The following is a 22,810-nucleotide window of genomic DNA, read 5'->3' as shown; positions in this document are numbered from 1 at the left end:
AAGGCTTTTGATCGTGTTTGGCATAAAGGTCTTTTAAACAAGCTTCCATCTTATGGTTTGCCAACTGTTTTTTTATAATTGTTTAATCAGTTTTCTCTCTGATAGCTCACTGAGGGTGATGGTTGATGGCAATCTGTCTTCTAACATCTCCACTAATGCCGGTGTCTCCCATGGTTCAGTTCTTTCCCCCGCTCTTTTCCTCTTGTATATTAATGACCTTCTTCCATTGACTGGAAATCCTATCCATAGTTTTGCCGATGATAGCACATTGCATTCCACTTTCCATTTTGAGAAACCTTGTCCTGCTCAATCAGCTTCAACTTCTCGAAAATCTGCTAGCAATTCCTTAAATGCCGATCTTCAGGTAATTCTCCAGTGGGGCAAAGACAACTTCGTTGATTTCAACCCTTCTAAAACTCAGTCTTGTCTTATATCTCACAAAAAGGATTCTTCTGCTCCTATGCTTATCTTTAGTGACACTCCGATTTCTAGGCAAAATGATATATCTCTTTTGGGGATTACCCTAACTTCTAATCTCTCTTGGCACAAGCACATTACAAATATTGCATCCTCTGCATCTAAAAAACTTGGTTTTCTCTTTTGCTCTCGGCATTACTTTTCTTCCAAACAGCTGCTCACTCTGTATAAATCGCAAATCCGCCCTGCCATGGAATATTGTTTCCACATCTGGGTGGTGCCCCCAAAACCTCTCTCAGGCTTCTTGATTCCATTCAGAAGAGAGCAGTTAGGTTAATTAATGATTCATCTCTAACTGAGTCTCTCCACTCGCTTTCTCATAGACGTACTGTTTCTGCTGCATGCCTCTTCTACAGATACTTCCATGGGCACTGTTCTTCTGAATTGGCTTCTATAATTCCTGCTCTCTCTTTCAAAACAGTCCGAACACGTGCCGCCACCAGCCAACATCCATTTACTGTCCAACTTCAAACCCACAGAACCAACTTTACATCTTCCTCATTTATTCATTCAACTGCCGTTTTCTGGAACAACCTCCCTTCATACGTATTTCCTGAAAATTACAATCTACAGAAGTTCAAGTCCAATGTCAACAAATATCTTCTTTCGTCTTCTGAACCTCCAACCCAAGCACGGTACTAAGTACTATAGCTGTAATACCTCTCGTATTTGGGGTTCACATAAAAAAAAAAAAAAAAAAAATGCCTGTCCAGTTCCTCCTTAAATTTATTCAACCTATTAACTTCCACAACGACAGATGGAAGTTTGCTCCAGCAATTAACCACCCGCTGGCTAAAGGCAAATTTTCGCACATCTATTTTACATCTGTCCTTTCTTAATTTGAATTTATGCTCCCTTAGGTTCTTAATCTGAACAAGTGGAAGGACCCCATCAAAATTCAGCGTGCTCAACCCATTCAAGGCCTGCACAGGTGCCTAGTCTTCAGCCACTGCAATTTGCAGAACTTAAGCCTCTCTTGGTAAGAGGATCCCTTCATTCCCCTCACCAAACTTGTTGCCCTTCTCTGTACATGCTCAAGTAAATCTACATCCATCCTAAAATGAGGCCTCCAGACCTGTACGCAGTACTGAAGTCCTGGCCTGACCATTGCCTTATACAGAGGGACAATCGCCTCCTTTTCCCTGTTAGTAAAATTCCTATATATCATTGACAAAACCCCTTGACCTGCCCTGGCAGTCTATCTGCATTGCTCAGAAAACTTCATATCTGACTGCACAATTACTCTCAGGGCTTTTTCATTTTCTACCACCTTAAGTGTAGTACCACACAGTTGGTACATTTCTCTGGGGTGTTACTTCTACCCATATGCAGTACTTTGCATTTGTCAAGGTTAAACTTCAGTTGCCACTTCTTAGCCCATCTGCCCAAATTATCTAGAACCTGTTGCAGTAGCACACTGCCATTAACAACCCTGCCAACCTTTGTATCATATGCGCACTTTGACATTAAGCCTGATATACCTTCATCAATATCACTGATAAATATACAAAACAACAGTGGACCCAACACCGAACCCTGTGGGACTACACTAATAACATTAGTCCACGAAGAGCAGCACCCATTGATTACCACCCTCTGTCTTCTCCCAGTTAACCATCCTTTTATCCATTGTAGCAACTTGCCCTTAATAACATTCTACTCCAATTTGTACAGTAGTCTTCCAAGTGCAACAGTGTCAAAACCTTTCCTGAAATCCAAGTATATGATATCAAAATTATTTTTTGCATCCAGTTCCTTTGTAACCACATCATAATATCCAATCAAATTTGTCAGACAAGACTTTCCCTTAACAAACCCATGCTGTGTCTGAATTATTGCTGCAGTCTTGTCTAGATGATCCTGCAATGCATCTTTAACCAGTGACTCCATTATTTTATCCGGAAGAGAAGTTAAACTAACTGATCTGTAATTCCTCGTGTCACCCTTCAATCCCCCTTTGTGAATTGGGGATACATTTGCACATATCCAGTCTGTGGGAACCTCCCCTGAGTCCAAGGATGCCCTCATAATTATAGCTAAGGGTTTGCTTAATTGCTTTGCCGCCTCCTTTAATATAACTGGGTATTAGTAACGGCCGCATGGTGCAAGAAAGCCTATGGCTTGTGCTGCACCAGCCAAAAAAAAAAAAAACCGAACAAAACAATGATAAAAAAATAAAAATAAATAAATAAAATAAATAACTAAATAATAATAATTAATAATAAAAAAAAAAAAAAAAGAAATTAAACCTATCATCCTATGCACTTCCCTTACCCGAAAGTACTATCCAGATGACCTTTGAATTTCCCCAAACTGTCGGCCTCTACCACCCATGAAGGCAACTTATTCCAGTAATTTATAACTCGCTGGCTAAAATAAAACTTCCTGCAGTTCAATCTAAACATTTCCCCCCCGTAACTTGAATTTATGTCCCCTAGTTCTAGCATCATTTATAATCTTTAAAATTTTGTCCTCATTCATTTTACTGATGCCTCTCAGAGCCTTAAACACCTCAATCAAATCTCCTCTAAGGTGTCTAGTTTTCAAACTCTGCAACCCACATATTCGAAGTCTTTCTTCATAAGGACGCCCTTTAGCCGATCTCACCAGGCGAGTTACCCTTCTTTGCACCCTTTCAAGAAGCTCGATGTCTTTCTTTAGGTGCGGGTCCATACTTGAACACAGTATTCCAAATGTGGTCTAACATAAGTCTTATATAATGGTATTATCACGTCCCTATCTCTACTTGCAAGAGTTCGATAGATCATCGATAGGACACCATGTGCCTTCCTTGCAACCTGTTTACAATGCTCAGAGAATTTCATGTCTGACCGTATCATAACACCCAAGTCCCTTTCCTCCAGTACTGGGTTTAGTTGAACTCCACGAAGTGAATAAGTTTTTTTGAGATTACTGTTTCCCAGGTGTAATACCTTGCACTTTGTTGGATTAAATCACAGCTGCCATTTTTCTGACCATTCCTGAAGTCTATCTAGGTCTCTCTGAAGAAGCTCAGCTTGACAGTGATCATTAACTACTCTACCAATTTTAACATCATCTGCAAATTTAGACATCACGCCCTCTATCCCTTCATCAATGTCGTTTATGAAAATTAAAAAGAACAGTGGTCCTAATACTGATCCTTGGGGATCAGTATTAGGACCTTACATCACTTCTTACATCAACCCAATCTGAGGAATAGCCATTTATCACAACCCTCTGCCTCCTGCCCTGAAGCCATCCTACTATCCATCTAAGGATTTTCCCAGTGATTCCAACCTGTTCCAGCTTATAAAGCAACCGCTCATGTGGGACTGAGTCAAAAGCTTTGCTGAAATCTAAATAAACAATGTCGAAATTATTCTCTAAATCCAGCTCGTGAGTGACCCTTTCGAAATAGCGAACCAGATTTGTTAAACATGATTTTCCCTTTACAAAACCATGTTGAGTATCCTTGAGAATTTCAATTCGATCCAAATGATCCTGAATTCCACCCTTGATCATTGCCTCCATGATTTTCCCTACTACTGAAGTCAGACTGACAGGTCGATAATTTCCAACTTCACTTTTAGAGCCACCCTTATGTATGGGAGATACATTTGCACTTTTCCAATCCAAGGGAATCTCCCCAGAGTCTAGTGATGCTTGCATAATTAGCCTCAGTGGTTCAATGCACTCGCTTGCCGCCTCTCTTAAGATTATAGGGTATATTCCATCAACTCCAGGAGCCTTACTGGTCTGTAGGCTCGAAAGTTTTTTCATTAAATAATCTTGCGAAATTTCAATATCATTAATTACATATTTTTTAACTTCGCTCCCACAATTTCCCATTGCCACAAAACACTTTTCATTTGTAAATGTCGATGCAAAATAACTGTTGAGTTCATCTGCAACGGCAGCTGGTGTATTTATTACTATCCCCTTTCCCTTATGTAAAGGTCCGATCTGGTTTGTCCTGCTCTTCTTGGCATTTATATATGTGAAGAATTCTTTATCCCCCCTCTTTGCTCTGTTTGCTAGTGATTTCTCATAAACTGCCTTTGCCTATCGAACCTTTTCTGTGGCTCTATTACACATCACCTTTTAGCTGTTATAGGCTTCAGTACTTTTTATTGCTCTGTAACCTTTCCATGCCACCTTTTTCTGCTCAAGTAATGTGGCAACTTCACTATTCATTCAACTTGGAACCCTTCTCGTGGAGTATTTTTTTAATGGTATATACGCATTCAAGGCATCTGTGATTAATGTTTTAAAAGCGTACCACAGTTCAAATGTATTCATTCTCTGCGAGATATCTACCCAGTTAATAGAGGCCATGTAGTACCTTTGATGGGGTAGATCCCATCCACCCCAGGTGCTTTTCTTATGTTTAACTTCAACAATTTCTCCTCCACTTTGCTCTCAGTTATTACAAAATCGTTAAGTATCCTGCTACAATTTAATAACCTTCTGCCTATTTTCAAACCTTAATAATTCTTCATGTGTGAATGTAGATGCAAAATACTCACTCAGTTTGTTTGCCATCTGAGCAGGATCAACAAGAGTCGAACCATCGATGTCAAGTGGACCAATCAGATTCATCCCCTTCCTTTTAGAGTTTATATAAGTAAAGTAAAGAAATCCTTGCTGTTTTTCTTAGCATCTTTTGCCAAGTATTTCTCTTAATCTGCCTTCGCCTGCCTAACCTCCTTTGTGACCTGATTACAGACTAACTTATATCTGCCATAGGCTTCTGAGTCGCTTGATAATTTATATGCATCCCATCCATTTTTCTTCCCTGTTACGAGTCTCATTAGTTCATTTGATAGCCATTTAGGCCTAAATCTTGAACAATATTTCTTAATAGGTATGAAACTTTTAGTAGCATCCACGATTAATTCCTTGAATGCTTCCCACTTAGAATTTACTGATGGTAACATCGTCAGTTGATCCCACTGAACAGAATTTAAAACCTTTCTGAGACCACGGTACTCACCTTTACGGAAGCAAAAACCCTTTCCTTTACCCGTGATGGTAATTAAATCTTTAAGTAAATCCCACATCAGTACACTGTGATCACTGCCACCGATCATTTAATACACGAATGATCACTGCTGATAACCAGATCAAGAAGGGAATCACCAAGAAAGATGATATCCAGATCAGATTGTGGGTGTTCCAAGCCCATACTGACCCTATATGCGAGTATGGGCTTGGCACACCCAGCGCACTGAGCTGTTGGCTGTTCTTCTGGGTTACATCTACAAATATGCAGTACTCTGCATTTGTCAATGTTAAACTTCAATTGCCACTTCTCAGCCTACCTGCCCAAATTTTCTAGATCTCACAGTAATGGTAGTGTGCTGCAGTAGCACACTGTCATTAACAACTCTGCCAACCTTTATATCATCTGCAAACTTTGACACTAAGCCTGATATATCTTCATCAATATCATTGATAAATATACAAAACAACAGTGGGGCAACACTGAACCCTGTAAGAACATTACCCTTTTCATGGACATTAGTCCATGAAGAGCAGCATCCACTGATTATCACTCTGTCTTCTCCCACCCACCCAACTACCCATTTGTCGAAATCCATTGTAGCAACTTACGCTTAACACCATACTGCTCCAATTTGTACAGTAATCTTCCATGCGTAACAGTGTCAAATGCTTTCCTGAAATCCAAGTATATGATTTCAAAATTATTTTTTTGCATTTAGTTCCTTTATAACCACATCATTGAATCAAATCAAATTTGTCAGACAAGACTTTCCATTAACAAACCCATGCTGTGTCTGAATTATTGCTGCAGTCTTTTCTAGATGATCCTGCAATGCATCTTTAACCAGTGACTCTATTATTCTCCCCAGAACAGGTTAAACTAACAGGTCTGTAATTACTCGTATCACCCTTAGATCTCCCTTTGTGAATTTGGGATACATTTGCACATCTCCAGTCCATGGGGATTCCCCTGAGTCCAAGGATGCTCTCATAATTATGGCTAATTGTGTTTGCTTAGTTCCTTTGCCTCCTCCTTTAATATAACTGGATAGATCCCATCAATCCCAGGTGCCTTTCTTATGTTTAACTTCAACAATTTCTCCTCCACTTTGCTCTCAGTTATTACAAAATCATTAAGCACCCTGTTACATTTTGATAAACTTCTGGCATTTTCCTCCCTTAATAACTCCTCATGTGTGAATGCAGATGCCAAATTCTCATTCAGATTATCAGCTATCTGAGCAGGATCATCAACAGTCGAACTATTGATATCAAGTGGACCAACCTGATTCATCCCCCTTCCTTTTAGAGTTTTTATATAAGTAAAGATGTCCTTGCTGTTTTTCTTAGCATCCTTTGCCAAAGATTTCTCATAATCTGCCTTCGCATGCCTAATCTCCTTTGTGACGATTAAAGATAAGCTTATATCTGCCATAGGCTTCTGTGTCGCCTGATAATTTATATGCATCCTATGTATTTTTCCTCTCCGCTACAAGTCTCATTAGTTCATCTGATATCCATTTGGGCTTGAACTATATTTCTTAATCAGTGTGGAAAGCCTATTAGCTTCTGCAATTAATCCCTTGAATTCTTCCTACTTAGAATTTGCTGTTGGTAACATTATCAGTTGGTCCCACTGTACAGAATTTAAAAACTATCTGAGACCACAGTAGTCACCTTTACGGAAGCAAAAACCCTTCCCTTTACCCCTGATGGTAATTATATTTTTAAGTAAATACCATATCAGTACACTGATCACAGCCGCCTAGTGGTTCCTTTATTTGCAAATTCTTAATGCACAAATAATCACTGCTGATAACCAAATCAAGAGTATTACATTCTCTGGTTGCCTCTTGAATATGCTACTGCAAAAGACAATCATCCAATAAATCCACAAAAGTCTTGCTAGTATGTGAGTGACCAACTCACAAGTTCCAGTCAATATCTGGGAAGTTAAAATCCCCCATTATATCACAATCTAATTTATTGGCCAATTCTATTTCTGTGTACAATTGTTAATTGTACTCATCAGAGTCATTAGGTCTATAACACACTCCTACTGTCATTTTTGCTTTCCCAGTGCTTAGGTCACACCAAACTGAGTCAACATTTCACTGTCCATCTACGTCAACTGAATGCGCTCCCTTAGATTTAATGTTTTTCTTAATAAACAGCATAATCCCTCCTCCCTTCCTATTCAAGCTATCCACTTCATCAGATGGAAGTTTGTTCCAGCAATCCAACTGCTGAACTAAAAGCAAACTTCCACTCATCTATTCTGCAACCATCATTTCTCAATTTGAATATATGTCCTAGTATGTAGTCTGAGCAACAGGAAGAATTCCATCAGCATTGAGCTTGCTCAATTCGTTCAAAGCCTTAAACACCCCAGTCACATTACCTGGCAGATGTCTAGTCTCCAGATGATGAAATGTGCAGAACTGAGCCTTTCTTGGTAATAGCATCCCTTTGTTCTCTCATCAGTTTTGTTTCCTTCTCTGTACCTGCCCCAGCATTTCTACATCCTTTCTAAAATGAGCCCTCCAAACCTGTATTCAGTACTCAAGCTGTGGCCTGAGATTATAGTGTGAAATAATTGCCTCCTTATCCCTGATAGCAAAATTCCTGTATATCATTCACAAAACCCCATATACTGACCTGGCAGCCTGTCTGCTCTACTCAGAGAACTTCATATCTGATGCACAATTATCTCAAGTCTTTTTCATTTTCCACTATTCAGGGTGTAGTACTACACAGTTGGTAGATTAATTTGGTAGATTTATTTGGAATTAGTGCTGCCCATAGGAAGTACTTTTCATTTGTCAATGTTAGACCTCATTCTATTTTCCTGTGCAACTGCTTAATTTTTGTACATCTTGTTGCTGTAGCATACTGTCATTAACGACCATGCCAACCTTCATATCATCTGCAAACTTAGACATTAAGTTTGATGTACCGTCATGAATATCATAATCAATATAGAAAACAACAATCGGCCCAACACTGGACCCTGGGGGATTCCACTAACAACATTAGTCCACTAAAGAGCAGTGTGCATTGACAAATGTCTGTATTTGCAGGGAGAAGACAGTTGTGTTCAACCATCCCTTTATTCATAGCAGTAACTTGCCTTTAATGCCACACAGCTCCAATTTGTACAGCAGTCAATTATGTGCAACAGTATTAAAAGCTTTCCTGAAATCCAAGTATATGATATCAAAATTATTTTTTGAATCCAGTTCATTTATTACTGCATCACATTATTCAATCAAATTGGTCAGACAAGATCACCCCTTAACAAACCCATGCCGTGATTGAAGTATAACTGCACTCATGTCTAGATGGTCCTGCATTACTTCGTTAACCAGTGACTCCATTTTCCCTGGACAAGAAGTTGAGCTAATAGGTCTGTAATTTCTTTGGTCCCGCTTTGGAAATTGGGGATACATTTGCACATCTCTAGTTCACAGGGACTTTCCCTGAATCTAAGGATTCTCTCATAATTATGGCTAAGGGTTTGCTTATCTCCTTTGCTGCATCTCTTAATATAATTGGATAGATCCCATTCACCCGAAGTGCCTTTCTTACACTTAATTTCAACAATTTTTCTTCCACTTTCCTCTTAGTTATTACAAAACCATTTAGCTCCCTGTTAAGAGTTTGATAAACTTCTGGCATCCACTCCCCTAAAGAATTCCTCATGTGTGAATGTAGATGCAAAATACTCATTCAGTTATTCAGCAACCTGAGCAGGATCATCAATAGATGGACCAGTGTGATTCATCCCCTTCCTTGTATTCTGTACCTAATAAGAAAATAAGTCTTTGCAATTTTTCTGTGCATCCTTTTCCAAAGAAGTTGTAACCTGCCTTAGCTTGCTAACGGCTTTTGTGGCTTGACTGCAGACTAGTTTATATATGCAATATGCTTCTATATCACCTGATAATTTATATGCGTTCCATGCATTTTTCTTCTGTCACAAGTGTCAGTAATTCATTTGACATCTATTTAGGTCTGTCTCGAACAGTGTTTCTTTAAGTATTATTTGGTAAGAAAAGCCCAGTAGCTTCTATGATTATTTCCTTGAATGCTTGCCATTTAGAATTTGCTGGTGGTAACATCATCATTGTATAGAATATAAAAACTAACTGATACCACAGTAGTCACCTTTACGAAAGTAAAAACCCTTCCCTTTACCCTTGATGGTAGTTTCATCTTTAAGTAAATCTCACACCAATACACTGTGATCACTGCTACCTAGCAATTCTTTTATCTGCAGATTATTAATGGATGCATAATCACTGCTGATAGTCAGATCAAAAGTAATACTTCCTCTGGTAATCCCCTTGAACATGCTGCTGTTTCTAGAAAACAGTCATCCAGTAGATTCACAAAAGTCTTGCTAGTGTGTAAGTAACCAATCCACAATTTCGATTCAATATCTGGAAAATAAAAATCCCCGATTATAAGACATTCTTATTTACTGGCCCACTCTATTTGGCTGTACAGTTGTTTGTTGTTCTTGTCAGAGTCATTAGGCCTACAACACACTCCTAATCTCATTTTTGCTTTCCTAGTGTTCACGTCACACCAAACTGCCTCAACGTTTCACTCGCCATCCATGTCAGTTGGATGTACTGTCTTAGATTTTATGTTATTCTTAACTAAGAGCATACAGCATGTCCCACCCACTTTTTTCTTACTATTGAATACAAGGATCCTCTTACCAAGAGAGGCTTAAGTTCTGCAAATTGCAGTGGTTGGAGACTAGGCACCTGCGCGGTGATCTGATTGAGGCATATAAGGCCTTGAATGGGTTGAGCACGCTGAATTTATCTGTCATTGTGGAAGTTCATAGGTTAAATAAATTTGAGGAGGAACTGGACAAACATTTAGAGGGAATTGTTGTGTGAAATTTTTTTTTTTTTTTTTTTTTTTTTAGGCTGATGCTACATAAGCTCATACATTTGCTTTCTTGCATCATATACCACGATTACTATTACTATATGTTGACGAATGCTAGATCATCACTTTACAAAACTACTTGTTTATCTGGAAAATATGCTGTTTTGCTTACTGTTTTTTTTAGTGACGATCTGCTTTTTTGCAAATAACCTGTTTTCCTCTGCCAGATCTCCAGTTTTTTGAAAGTCAAAAGTTGGCAGCTATGTGTTGTATAACAGAACCAAAATACTGGATAGATTTTTCTCTTACCCAACCCTGAAACCTATAAACATTAATGAAATTGTGTATTTGCTTGTATTCTGTACAGGCCGAACTGTAGCTAATTTTCTATTTTCATTTGCAGCCTACTCTCCATATATTTAAATCAAGATACATTGACAATAGTGCATGTATATGTAATCTGCAGTTTTGTAATTCTTGTACTGTAATATTATGTATTGTACTAAGTTCAATGTAAGCCCCTCTGGCCATGTGTTTATTTTAGTGGGATCATTCTGCCTTGACAATGTATAATATTTCTGGAATGAACTGATTCTTATTTAGATCTTGACAGTGATTACTTTTTAGCCAAAGGCTTCTATAATCTGTTTTTGCTGGATAAAAGACCTTATAATTTTAATTGTATTATTTGTTTATATTTTATGTCATTTGGGGTTGAAAGCTACTGTAGTGCATGGCATTGCATATGATGTTAAACTGGAGCACAGTTTACTTGTACAGTATATGCAATGCCCATGTGAAGCTTATTAATTTCATTCCAATATAGTAAATTTGTTTTATGGGTTTTTGTTCTTTAAGTTCAAGGAAAAATGCAATTTATGAAATTTGTTGCAGTGTCTAATTCAGATAATTTCAGGAATCTGTAAAATTATAGAATCTGTAAATTAAAAATTCATAGATATATTAAACAGAATATGAATACAATGGCAATGTAAATTTTATTTACCTTTAATACAGCCTGCATGACATTTTTTACCTCCAAGAACTTAAATGCTGTTTTTAGCCAATTTTTATGCGTAGTTTTTGAAAATCACCATGATAGTCTCACATCATGTCACAGTTATTAAATATAGAGGGAGTTACATTTTACCAAAATATGCCAATTTTGCATAATCTAGCCAGTAACGTATAGCATACTGATTTCTTTTAACAGATTTAAGCTAATTCTCTTAATTTTAGCAATCGATTCTGACCTCGGTTTTCTTGTGATAAACATAATCAGACTATAGATTCAAATTCCGATGCAACAATTTACAAAATGAAGAGAGCACAGTGTTTTTGGTGAGGATTTTTGTTGGCTGATTGTGACATGTTCTCAGGATTGTATGACATATAAATCTGGTATGTCTAAAAAAAGCAAACATGCTATAATATATCCAAATATACCTTCTGTAATTTGGCCTGTTCCACACAGTGACAATTTGCCAGTAGCAGTGCCCCCCAGAACTTGGGATAACAGTAGTGGGGAAGATAATAGTGATAAAGTTAAAGTTGAGGATTCTGTGGAAACCTCCACTTCACAAGATGTCGACTATCAGCCACTAAGTTCAGGTAGTGAGATATATTTAATCAAACAAGATGAGTCGAATGATTTGGTTCAAGACTTAAATTTGCTGAAAGAACAAGCTGAACTGTTAGATTCTAGGATAAAGCAGCGATTATACTCACAGCAGGAAGAAAGATTTCAGTGTTTCACAAAAGACGTGAAAAGTTTTCGAAATATGTTGCTAAGGAGGACAGCATGTGTTTTTGCAAAGACATTATTAGATTTCTGAAAGCACTAAGTGTCGTATATAAGTCAGATGAATGGCATTTATTCATAGATGTCTCAAAATTAAGTTTAAAAGCAGTTTTGCTTTTGCAGTGATCTTAAGGTTATTGGTTTGCAGGAAGGTGTGGGGTTCACAAAATATTGTTTTTTGTGTTTCTGGGACAGCCGTGCGACAGAAGAACATTATGTTGTGCAACATTGGGACAAGTTCATACCAGGATGTAAAATATATTCCTTTAGTGCAATCAAACAAGGTTCTTCTTCCACCCATGCACATCAAACTTGGATTGATGAAAAATTTAGTGAAGGGACTAGGTAAGACGGTAACTGATTCGCATATTTGAGAAGTGTGTTACCTAATTTAATAAGGAAGGAATTTGCGTAGGACCCCACATTAGGAAATTCCTGAAAGATGATGTGTGTGTGTGTGTGTAACCCAAAGGAAAGGAGGTTGAATTGGCAGCTTGGTGATCATTTAAGGCAGTAGTATGTGGTTTTTTGGGTAATAGGAAAATTATGAAATGTTGCTGTCTAATTTACTCGAGTGCTATAAAAACATGGAATGTTGAATGTTGTTGAAAATTCATTTTCTTCATTCCTATCTTGAATATTTCCCTGAAAATCTGGAAGATGTGAGCAATGAACAAGGGGAGCAGTTTCATCAAGATATTTCCACAATGGAAAAGCAGTACCAAGGTCACTGGGATCCTGTAATGATGGGGGATTACTGCTGGTTCCTTATGAGGGAGAGTAAGCAGGAATATAAGAGAAAATCCCTTAGTAGCAAACGTTTTTAAGGTATGCTGATTTTATATTATTGAAATATAACTATTTTGCTATGATTTATGATAATTTTTCTGAAGTTAAAATGAGTTATAGAGAACATATAATATATTTTTTAAACTTGTATTACAAACTTGAATTATACATCCATTTATTTTAACATTAAACACTGGTACATCTTTTGATGTAGACGTGATAGACTTTTCATGGCGATTTTTGGAATCATTGCCTTTATTTCCTCCAGAATCACATATTTTTATTGCGGAGGTATGAAAAAAATATTTTTTGTTGGCTAGTGTTATTATTATATAAAGGAACTTGCATTAGGGTGAGATGCCCTGATAATAAAACCAGTAATTTTTTTTTATGAAAACCCCAAACACGGAAGGTATCAAAACCTATAGTACTTTGTACCATGCATGGGTTGAAGGAGAAGTATGGGAGGAGGGGGATGCCGGAAAACTTTGCTCTAGAGACTAAACATGGGTTTCACCACTTCAAGCCTCCAATAAGCAAAGTGGTGGTATCTCACCGGTTGATGAAAGTCATCTACCACATCTAGTAATGTAAGATAGGTGCAGTAAATCCTTCAGTTTGTAATTGATACCAGTTGTATATGTTAATTTATTTAATTTTAATTTTTTAAAGTTTTTTTTATGTGGTATTGTTGAATTCAGATAATTTCAGGAATCCATAAGATATATTGAAAAATTGTAAATTTCATTAACTTTAGTAAAGTCTACAAACTTGTGGAGTATTAATTATATCACTACCCTCTTCTCCTTATATTTTGTGAGGTATATTGCAGTAGGTCTTGAGCTTGTCATTGCTACTAGTTGTATATATTACTTTATTTATTTTCAATTTTTAAAGTTTTTTTTAAATTTATGTATATATGTATTGGATCCTATATAATTTATTATGGATCTAAGTTTGTGGAGCTGATTTAGGTATAATTATGGTTTCTGTAGCCCAGTGGTCAGGAGCGGGAGCACATGTTCCTTGAGTAGATCGGGGTTCAAGCCCCTGACTGCTAAATATGGTCAATCTGCCAACCGGCACTGGACCAGCGTGGCAGATTATGGTCCATTTCCCTCAACATGAATTGTTGAGGAGGCTTCCATGCTGCAGTTTACCTTTTTATGGTGCATTTTTAGTCTAATGGTGCTTACTAACAAAGTTTAGTGTTGTTAGTGGCAATTTATATGACTGTATTTAAAAGATTTAATGTAAAATGTTAAATATATATATATATATATATACTAATCTAGACCCTAAAATCTAAACTACCTAGAATTAATGAAAGGAAAGAAAAGAAAGAGAAAGGAACAGATAAAATAAAAAAAACAAAGAGAAAAAAAGAGGAGGGGGAAGAGAAAATCCATTCATTCACCTGGCCATCTTACTGCTACTCATGAAGAGCTTTGAATGGCTCATGCATACCCATTTCTGTTGGCCCAATAACAGTTTTACTAATTTTAATTAATCTTACATTCAATGTAGCCAAGTATAAATTTTTTGTAATAATAATTTGACACTGAATGTTAATTTTTACATTTAATGTATAACTGGTATTTACAGCAAACTGGGATTGGAACCCAAAGTTCTATGGGTATGCATCAAATAATTCAAAAATACATATATAGTTCAATGAAATGCAGTATTTACTAGATACCTGCAGAAATCACACTGAGTGGCAGCTGGCAAGAAAAGAGAGTGACAGAGTATTCTGCCATATTGTTTCCAAACTGTTACCTAGCAAAAATCTGGTAAATGATATTAATTTAAATGCTTGCTACTCTAATTAAGAAAGGTAAGTTAATGGCAATTTTTTTTGAATAGATTAAAGGTTAATTTTAATTAAGTAATGGTGTAAATTTAATACAAACTAATGTTGTCCGCTAGTCAAACATTTGTATAGCATATATATATATATATGTTTTTTTTTTTTTTCTTTTTTCGCTCCTAAGATTTAAGTGTCTAGATTAGTATATATTAAACTTTGAAGGTTAAGGCTTTTAAATACAGGCATGTACATTGCTACTAACAACACTAAAATTTGTTAGTTATTACCATTAGGCTGAAAATGCTGAAATGCACCATATTATACCTACATTTGCTCCACAAAATCAGATCTGTAATAAATTGCATGGGATCCAATACATATAAAGTCAAATCAGGGGTCTGGAAAATTTACTGCCAGCAATTTACCGGCGCGTCAGTTTATCGCATTTTACCGTCTAGAAGCAATGAGAAGTGTTTGGTCAAATCATAAAAAGTTGTTTTTTATTTAAGTTTCTGCCTTAAGCAAAATTAGTATATTTTTGGAATTCTATGAACTATGAGGGAATAGTACAGAAATAAAAAAAACACATGTAATAGGTAGATTATGTATTTTAATAGTTACATGTATCACAAAAATAGTAAAAAATCCATTATTTGAACAATATGACAATTGGTTAATTTTAAACTAAACTAATTATAACATTAGGTATGTCATAGTACACTGCAAAAATTCAAAATGAATGTTTATGCAATCTTCAGAATCAGTCACGTTGGGATAATTAATTACTAAGAAACTAATATTTACAACACAGTATGTAAATTATTAATAAGAAATATTATGTGCTATACCTCTTAGATAATCAACAATATCACCCCGTTCATCGTATGCACTAACAAGCCTTTCAATTTGTTCATCACAATCGCAATACTTCTTTTTTTTTTGTTGCCCGGATCACTTCCACTTAAATATTGTTCAATGCGCATTTCGTTAATACTTTGTTCTTTTTTAATGCAATCGATAAATTTCCAAATGTTGGGATGATGAGCAGCGCTTATTCCTCAAATCCTCTATGCCACCCTTCAACAGAATTATTCGTTCTTGGTAATCCTTCAAGAACAAGCTGGCATACTTTGGTGGTCGACAAAGATGTCATCTGGTTGGCGTCCAGTCCATGTATCCTCAAAATAATCAACAACTTCTTGCTGCAATTCTGGAGAAAAAACACCATTTTCACACAAATGTTCAAAAAACGACTGTCACAATTGGAGTGGGCACAAATGCAATTGCTGCCAAAATTCACATATTTAAAGCAAAATTAGCATCAGTTTCATAACATTGTTTCAATCCATTATTCTGAATGGAACGAAAAATACATTGTGAAATGTGGAAAAAACAACCCCGTTGCGAAGTGTCAGGAAAAACTCTTCTGCAAGCATTCATCATCGCCGTCTCAAAATCTATAGTTATTGATTGCGGGGACATAGCCGGTTCCAATACTTTCAGCTGCTGTAGTAGAGATACATACGCCTCCTCAGGCTTGTTAGGCAATAATGCATAAACTAATGGAAGCAATATTTTGTCCTTGAATGCATGTATCGTATACAGCTGATAAAAAAAATAAGGGAACAGTTTTGAAAGTCCCATCGGCATACCAATGTTCACTTCACGCTAACAACTGCAAATTCTTTTCGTACTGAAAATTAACATACAATTGTCCTCGGGTCCAGAATCAAATAGTCGAAACAATTATCCATTACACGATGTTTTATATTCTTCTGTAAAAACTGTCTCTACGATGCGTTGGAAGAACTGGGCCATCAAAATTTCGATTTCTTATATTTTGGATCATTTGTTTCATTGTATCTACACTTGGAAGCTTAGGGGCTGCTGCTTGGCCACAGATTCTCGAAACATTTGAAATAATACTATGAGGCTTATTATTTGTTGTTTCTGCATAAGTTCGAATGGTATCAAGAAGTTGTGCTGCCTCAACTTCTGCTGCGTCTCCACAATGATTGTGCTCCTTCCATGTTTTAACAATGTTGTTATCTACCGGAGTAACTCAAGCGGCACATTTGGTTTTTTGGTAATTTTCACACTTCCAATGAATTTTTGTTTCATTTTGCCTGTCTTTATAAAACAAACACTAAAGCACAATTTCGGTTTTTCTTTTTCTGATTTCAAAAATTCCACCGACATGATGCGTTCACAAACTCAAAAGGATGAAAAATAAACTCAAAATAAGAAAATGTTGTGATTGTAAGAGATTATAAATATATAAATACCTCCCTAATCAGCATGCCCTACCCCCACTTCCCCAAAACATGCTACTTAAGTTAAAAATAAATTTATATAAATTATATGTATTGCCTGGTGATATTTGTAGGCTATAAATTGTTTATGCAATAAACTGACGCGGCGGTAAACTGCTAGCGATTAATTGCTGGCGGTGAATTGCGGGCGATAAACTTTCCTAGACTTAGTCTAGGAAAGTTTATCACCCGCAATTTTCCTAGACTTAGTCTAGGAAAGTTTATCGCTGAAAGTTTAAGAAAATTTAAGTTTATAAACAATTTATAGCCTACAAATGATCGCTAGCATATTTTTTATCACCAGGCAATACATAATTTATATAAGTTTATAAAGGTGTTAGATGTTATTTAAGAATTAAGTGCAGTTAAAAATGGAAGTTATATGCTAGGTATACATTTCCTAGAAATACGCACCATTGTGCAGGTGCTTTAATTTAATTGCCTGTTATTTTCCAAAATTGGAATTAGGTAGGTACCTACTTAATTCCTTTAACTTCAGTAGCATGTTTTTAACTTAAGTAGCATGTTTTAGGGGAGTGGGGTTAGGGCATGCCGATTAGGGAGGTACTTATATATTTATAATCTCTTACAGTCACAACATTTTCTTATTTTGAGTTTATTTTTCATCCTTTCGAGTTTGTGAACGCATCATGTCGGTGAAATTTTTGAAATCAGAAAAAGGAAAACCGAAATTGTGCTTTAGTGGACATTTGTTTTATAAAGACAGGCTGTTTGTTTGTTATTTGGTTTTTAGGAGCATTAGCAACTAAGGCCACGTTGCTCCAGGGATATGTGGTGGTCATTCCCTGACCTTTCAGCATCCTCCGTATTTGGTGGTCATGGGCTCGAACCCCTGTCTAATCAAGAAGCGTGTGCTATGCACTGCTGCTCCTGCCCACGGAGGCGCCTATAAAGACAGGCAAAATGAAACAAAAATTCATTGGAAGTGTGAAAATTACCGAAAAACCAAATGTGCCGCTCGAGTTACTATGGTAGATAACACCATCATTAAAACATGGAAGGAGCACAATCACTGTGGAGACGCAGCAGTAGTTGAGGCAGCACAACTTCTTGATACCATTCAAACTTATGCAGAAACAACAAATAATAAGCCTCATAGTATTATTTCAAATGTTTCGAGAATCTGTAGCCAAGCAGCAGCCCATAAGCTTTCAAGTGTAGATACAATGAAACGAACGATCCGAAATATAAGAAATCGAAATTTTGATGGCCCAGTTCTTCCAATGCATCGTAGAGAGACATAGTTTTTACAGAAGAATATAAAACATCATGTAATGGAGAATTGTTTCTACAATTTGATTCTGGTCCCGAGGACAATTGTATGTTAATTTTCAGTACGAAAAGAAATTTGCAGTTGTTAGAGCGAAGTGAACACTGGTATGCCGACGGGACTTTCAAAACTGTTCCCTTACTTTTTTATCAGCTGTATACGATACATGGATTCAAGGACAAAATATCGCTTCCATTAGTTTATGCATTATTGCTAACAAGTCTGAGGAAACATATGTATCTCTACTACAGCAGCTGAAAGTATTGGAACCGGCTATGTCCCCGCAATCAATAACTATAGATTTTGAGACGGCGATGATGAATGCTTGCAGAAGAGTTTTTCCTGATGCTTCGCAATGGGGTTGTTTTTTCCACTTTTCGTTCCATTCAGAATAATGGATTGAAACAATGTTATGAAACTGATGCTAATTTTGGCAGCAATTGCATTTGTGCCCACTCCAATTGTGACAGTCATTTTTGAACATTTGTGTGAAAATGGTGTTTTTCCTCCAGAATCGCAAGAAGTTGTTGATTATTTTGAGGATACATGGATTGGACGCCCAACCAGACATCTTCGTTGACCACCAAAGTATTCCCATGAAATGTGGAACGTATGCCAGCTTGTTCTTGAAGGATTACCAAGAACGAATAATTCTGTTGAAGGGTGGCATAGAGGATTTGAAGAACAAGTCGCTGCTTATCATCACAACATTTGGAAATTTATCGATTGCATTAAAAAAGAACAAAGTATTAATGAAATGCGCATTGAACAATATTTAAGTGGAAGTGATCCGGGCAACAAAAAAAAAAGTATCGCGATTGTGATGAATGAATTAAAAGGCTTGTTAGTGCATACGATGAACGGGGTGATATTGTTGATTATCTAAGAGGTATAGCGCATAATATTTCTTATTAATAATTTACATAGTGTGTTGTAAATATTACAGTTTCTTATTAATCAATTATCCCAACATGACTGATTCTGAAGATTGCATAAACATTCATTTTGAATTTTTGCAGTGTGCTATGACGTACCTAATGTTATAATTAGTTTAGTTTAAAATTAACCAATTATTATATTGGATTTTTTAAATAATGGATTTTTTACTATTGTTGTGATACATGTAACTATTAAAATACATACATACGGAAATACAAATTTCCATACATGTGTTTTTTTTTATTTCCGTACTATTCCCTCATAGTTCATAGAATTCCAAAAATATGCTAATCATAGCTTAAGGCAGGAACTTAAATAAAAAATAACTTTTTATGATTAGTTTAAAATTAATCAATTGTTATATTGTTCAAATAATGGATTTTTTACTATTTTTGTGATACATGTAACTATTAAAATACATAATCTACCTATTAAATTACATATTTCCATACATATGTTTTTTTTATTTCCGTACTATTCCCTCACAGTTCATAGAATTCCAAAAATATGTTAAAAAATATGTAAATGCTTAAGGCAGAAACTTAAATAAAAAATAACTTTTTATGATTTGACCAAACACATCTCATTGTTTCTAGACGGTAAAATGCGATAAACTGACGCGGCAGTAAATTGTTTATGCGATAAACTGACGCGGCGGTTAATTGCTGGCTATACACTTTCCTAGACTCGTCAAATCAATGCATATAATGTTTTAATTTTAACTGTACATTAGCAACAGATATCAGTAGCACATTCCTAAAAATCCATAATAAATAAGATTATTTCATTGTAATAATAAAAAATATATAATAATATTTCTTTTTTAGGTTCGTTTTACGTTGAAGTACAGGCACTGTGATGGAAAATTAGTAATAAAAATTACAGATGATCAAGTGGCAAGTATTTGTTTTTAAATACATTAGTATTAGTTTTGGCAGAATAAATTAAGCAAGCTTATTGGAAAAAAAAAAAATCATCATCGGAAAAAAAAAAAAGTTCTGGTTCTTGTTTATACTCCTGAATGACCACCAGGTCAGAAGAGTTTAAATTACGAATACAATCATTAATCATATATAGAAGTTATGGGCTTGAACTACAGTCCACTAAAAGAGCTTGTGCTACTGAACCATCCCTTCACAATCACTTCAGCTACTCATCCCTTCACAATCACTTACTCTCTGGATGAAAGCTAGTTTTGGTACATATATCCTGCAACCATGCTTTTTCAATTTAAATTTATATTCCCTTATGTGTGTTATCTAAGAAAAAGGGAAGATGCCATCAGCATCCTTATTCAGTCCATTTACCTTAATCACTTCAATCAGGTTTCCTAGCAGGTACCTAGTTCCAGCTACTGTAATTTGCAGAACTGAAGTTGTTTTGGTCAGAGTGCCCTGAATTCTTCTCTGCACTCATTTCAACAGATCCACATCCTGAAATGAGGCTTCCAGACTTGAATGAAGTACTTAAGATGCAGCCAAATCATTGCTTTATACCAACGTTTCCCAAACTTTTCTAGTCACAGAACACTTTTCATCTCACAATATATTTATGGAACACAGGCCTGACGTAGCCGAGTGGTCAGGAGCACGAATGCAGTAGCACATGCTCTTTGAGTGGACTGGGGTTCAAGCGAGTGACTGCTAAATACGATTAACATTTGTATTGATTGATTTATTGTAAACTCCACTGACTTGGTGGTTGTGCCGGAGTATAAACAAGAACTTACGAAACACAAGTTTAGTGGGAGCCAAAGAACTGTCTGCTAATATTTTATTACATACAACGCACTGTTCGTCAGGAGCATCCTTATTTCCAACACATGTAAAACCAAAATTCAAATAACTGTCATCGTACTTTCGTTTTGGTCTTTTATTAGTTGGTTCCTGTTTTTTCACTTCGGATTTTTGGGGAACAAAAGGCTGCGATTGCTCATCCTCACTGTGAAGTGTGATAATATTTTGTTCGTTTTCATCAACCACAGTTGCAATACTAGAAGTACTTGCTTCTCATTTTAAAGTTCCTTTTTTCAACCACAAATCCAGGGTCATTTGTTTTAATAATAATATTTTGAAATACTGATAATTATCAAAAAAATTATACAAGAAAATGAGTTTAGTTATATCTGTTCGCTTCTACCTCTCCTTCAACCTGTGTACTCCAGGCCAGTTTGCATATGAATGGCATATTAGATCACTACATTGCTACTTTTTCATAGACATCATTACCTCTAGGCATACTTCTCTATGCAAAGCCCGCTAAAATATGGTGTTCCGTGGTCTATTTGATTATTAGTCTATGTAAGAATATTAATAACTGAAAAAAAAAAGGATGTTAAAAAAGTGTTGTACGCTACAAATATGCAAAATTTATTTTATTTTTTTAAATTATTAATTATGATTTTTCACGGAAAACTTGTTCACATCTCATAAAACACTAGTGTTCCGCGGAACATAGTTTGGGAAACTCTGCTTAATGGAGGTATTATTACTTCCTTCATCCTGCTGAAAAAATTCCTTTATATCCTAGCAGCCTATTCTACTGTTCAGAGAACTACATCTCACTGCACAATACGTCTTCATTCTCCACTATCCTCTGTGTGGTATGATACAATTGGTATGTTAATCTCAGATTACTGTAACTCATATGAAGTATCTTCCATTTGTCAACATTAAATGTCAGTTGTCACTTCTCAACCCATCTGATTAAATTTTCTAGGTCTTGTTACAGTACATTTACACTGGGTTATTACAAAATAGCTTAATTACTTTAAACATTTGTAAGCACTGCAATTTTAGAAACCAAGGGAAGACAAATACATAAAATTAAGGAGGAACATCTAAAGTTTGGATGAGCTACAGTTACAGACTTTCATTATGAGCATCGGCAGTTATTCGACAAACATCCCACTGAAAATCAAGCTCTTTCCACACTTTATGCAGTGCTTCAAAGATTATTTTTGCTATAACAGCACTGATTCTGGCCTTCATTTCAACCACATTACTTGGAAATGGTGGTCAATAGATGCCATCTTTTATGAAGCCCCAAAGATAAAAATCAGTTTGCATCAGGTCTGGGGATTGTGGAGGCCAGCGAATGGGACCCAAACAACCAATCCAACTTCTTTGGAAGCCCTGATCCAGGCATGAAAGGTGGAATGCCACCTTGTTAGAAGAAGAATCATTCATTGGGGGCCATAAGAATTAATTAGTGGTTTCAGAAAGTTATCAAACATAGTGAAAAAACTATCACAGTGATAATTTTTTCATGAACAAAAGAAAGGCATGTAAACTTTCTCTGAAGTCAAAGCACAGAACACATTGACTTTTGGACTGGGATAACACAATCAAGTAAGCACCCCCCTCACTTTTTCTGTGTGTCCTAAACACAAACATTGTGTTGACATAGCTACTAACATGAAACATAGGTTCCTCTCTGAACACTATGCTTCAGCAAATCATTTTCATCATTATGCCTTATCTGCTTTTCCACACAGACAT

The 22,810-nt window shown here is 36.1% G+C and overlaps 1 protein-coding gene across 2 annotated transcripts in view; it reads left to right on the top strand.

Annotated features, from left to right (window-relative positions):
• The window catches only part of Srp9 (signal recognition particle 9), a 67,371-nt gene that overhangs the window by 30,664 nt on the left and 13,897 nt on the right, over positions 1 to 22,810 (top strand). For both annotated transcript variants that reach the window (XM_090375471.1, XM_090375470.1), the window contains exon 3: positions 20,138 to 20,206. In XM_090375471.1, the coding sequence (XP_090231597.1) occupies positions 20,138 to 20,206 (69 nt within the window). The remainder of the gene's footprint in view (positions 1 to 20,137; positions 20,207 to 22,810) is intronic.

Source organism: Mastigoproctus giganteus, chromosome 6 (assembly GCF_048544385.1).
Source record: "Mastigoproctus giganteus isolate SK-2022 chromosome 6, ASM4854438v1, whole genome shotgun sequence".
In the NCBI taxonomy this organism is placed as follows: domain Eukaryota; kingdom Metazoa; phylum Arthropoda; class Arachnida; order Uropygi; family Thelyphonidae; genus Mastigoproctus; species Mastigoproctus giganteus.
The sequence above is the reverse complement of the archived record's forward strand: the minus strand, read 5'-3'. Positions and strand labels throughout refer to the sequence as shown.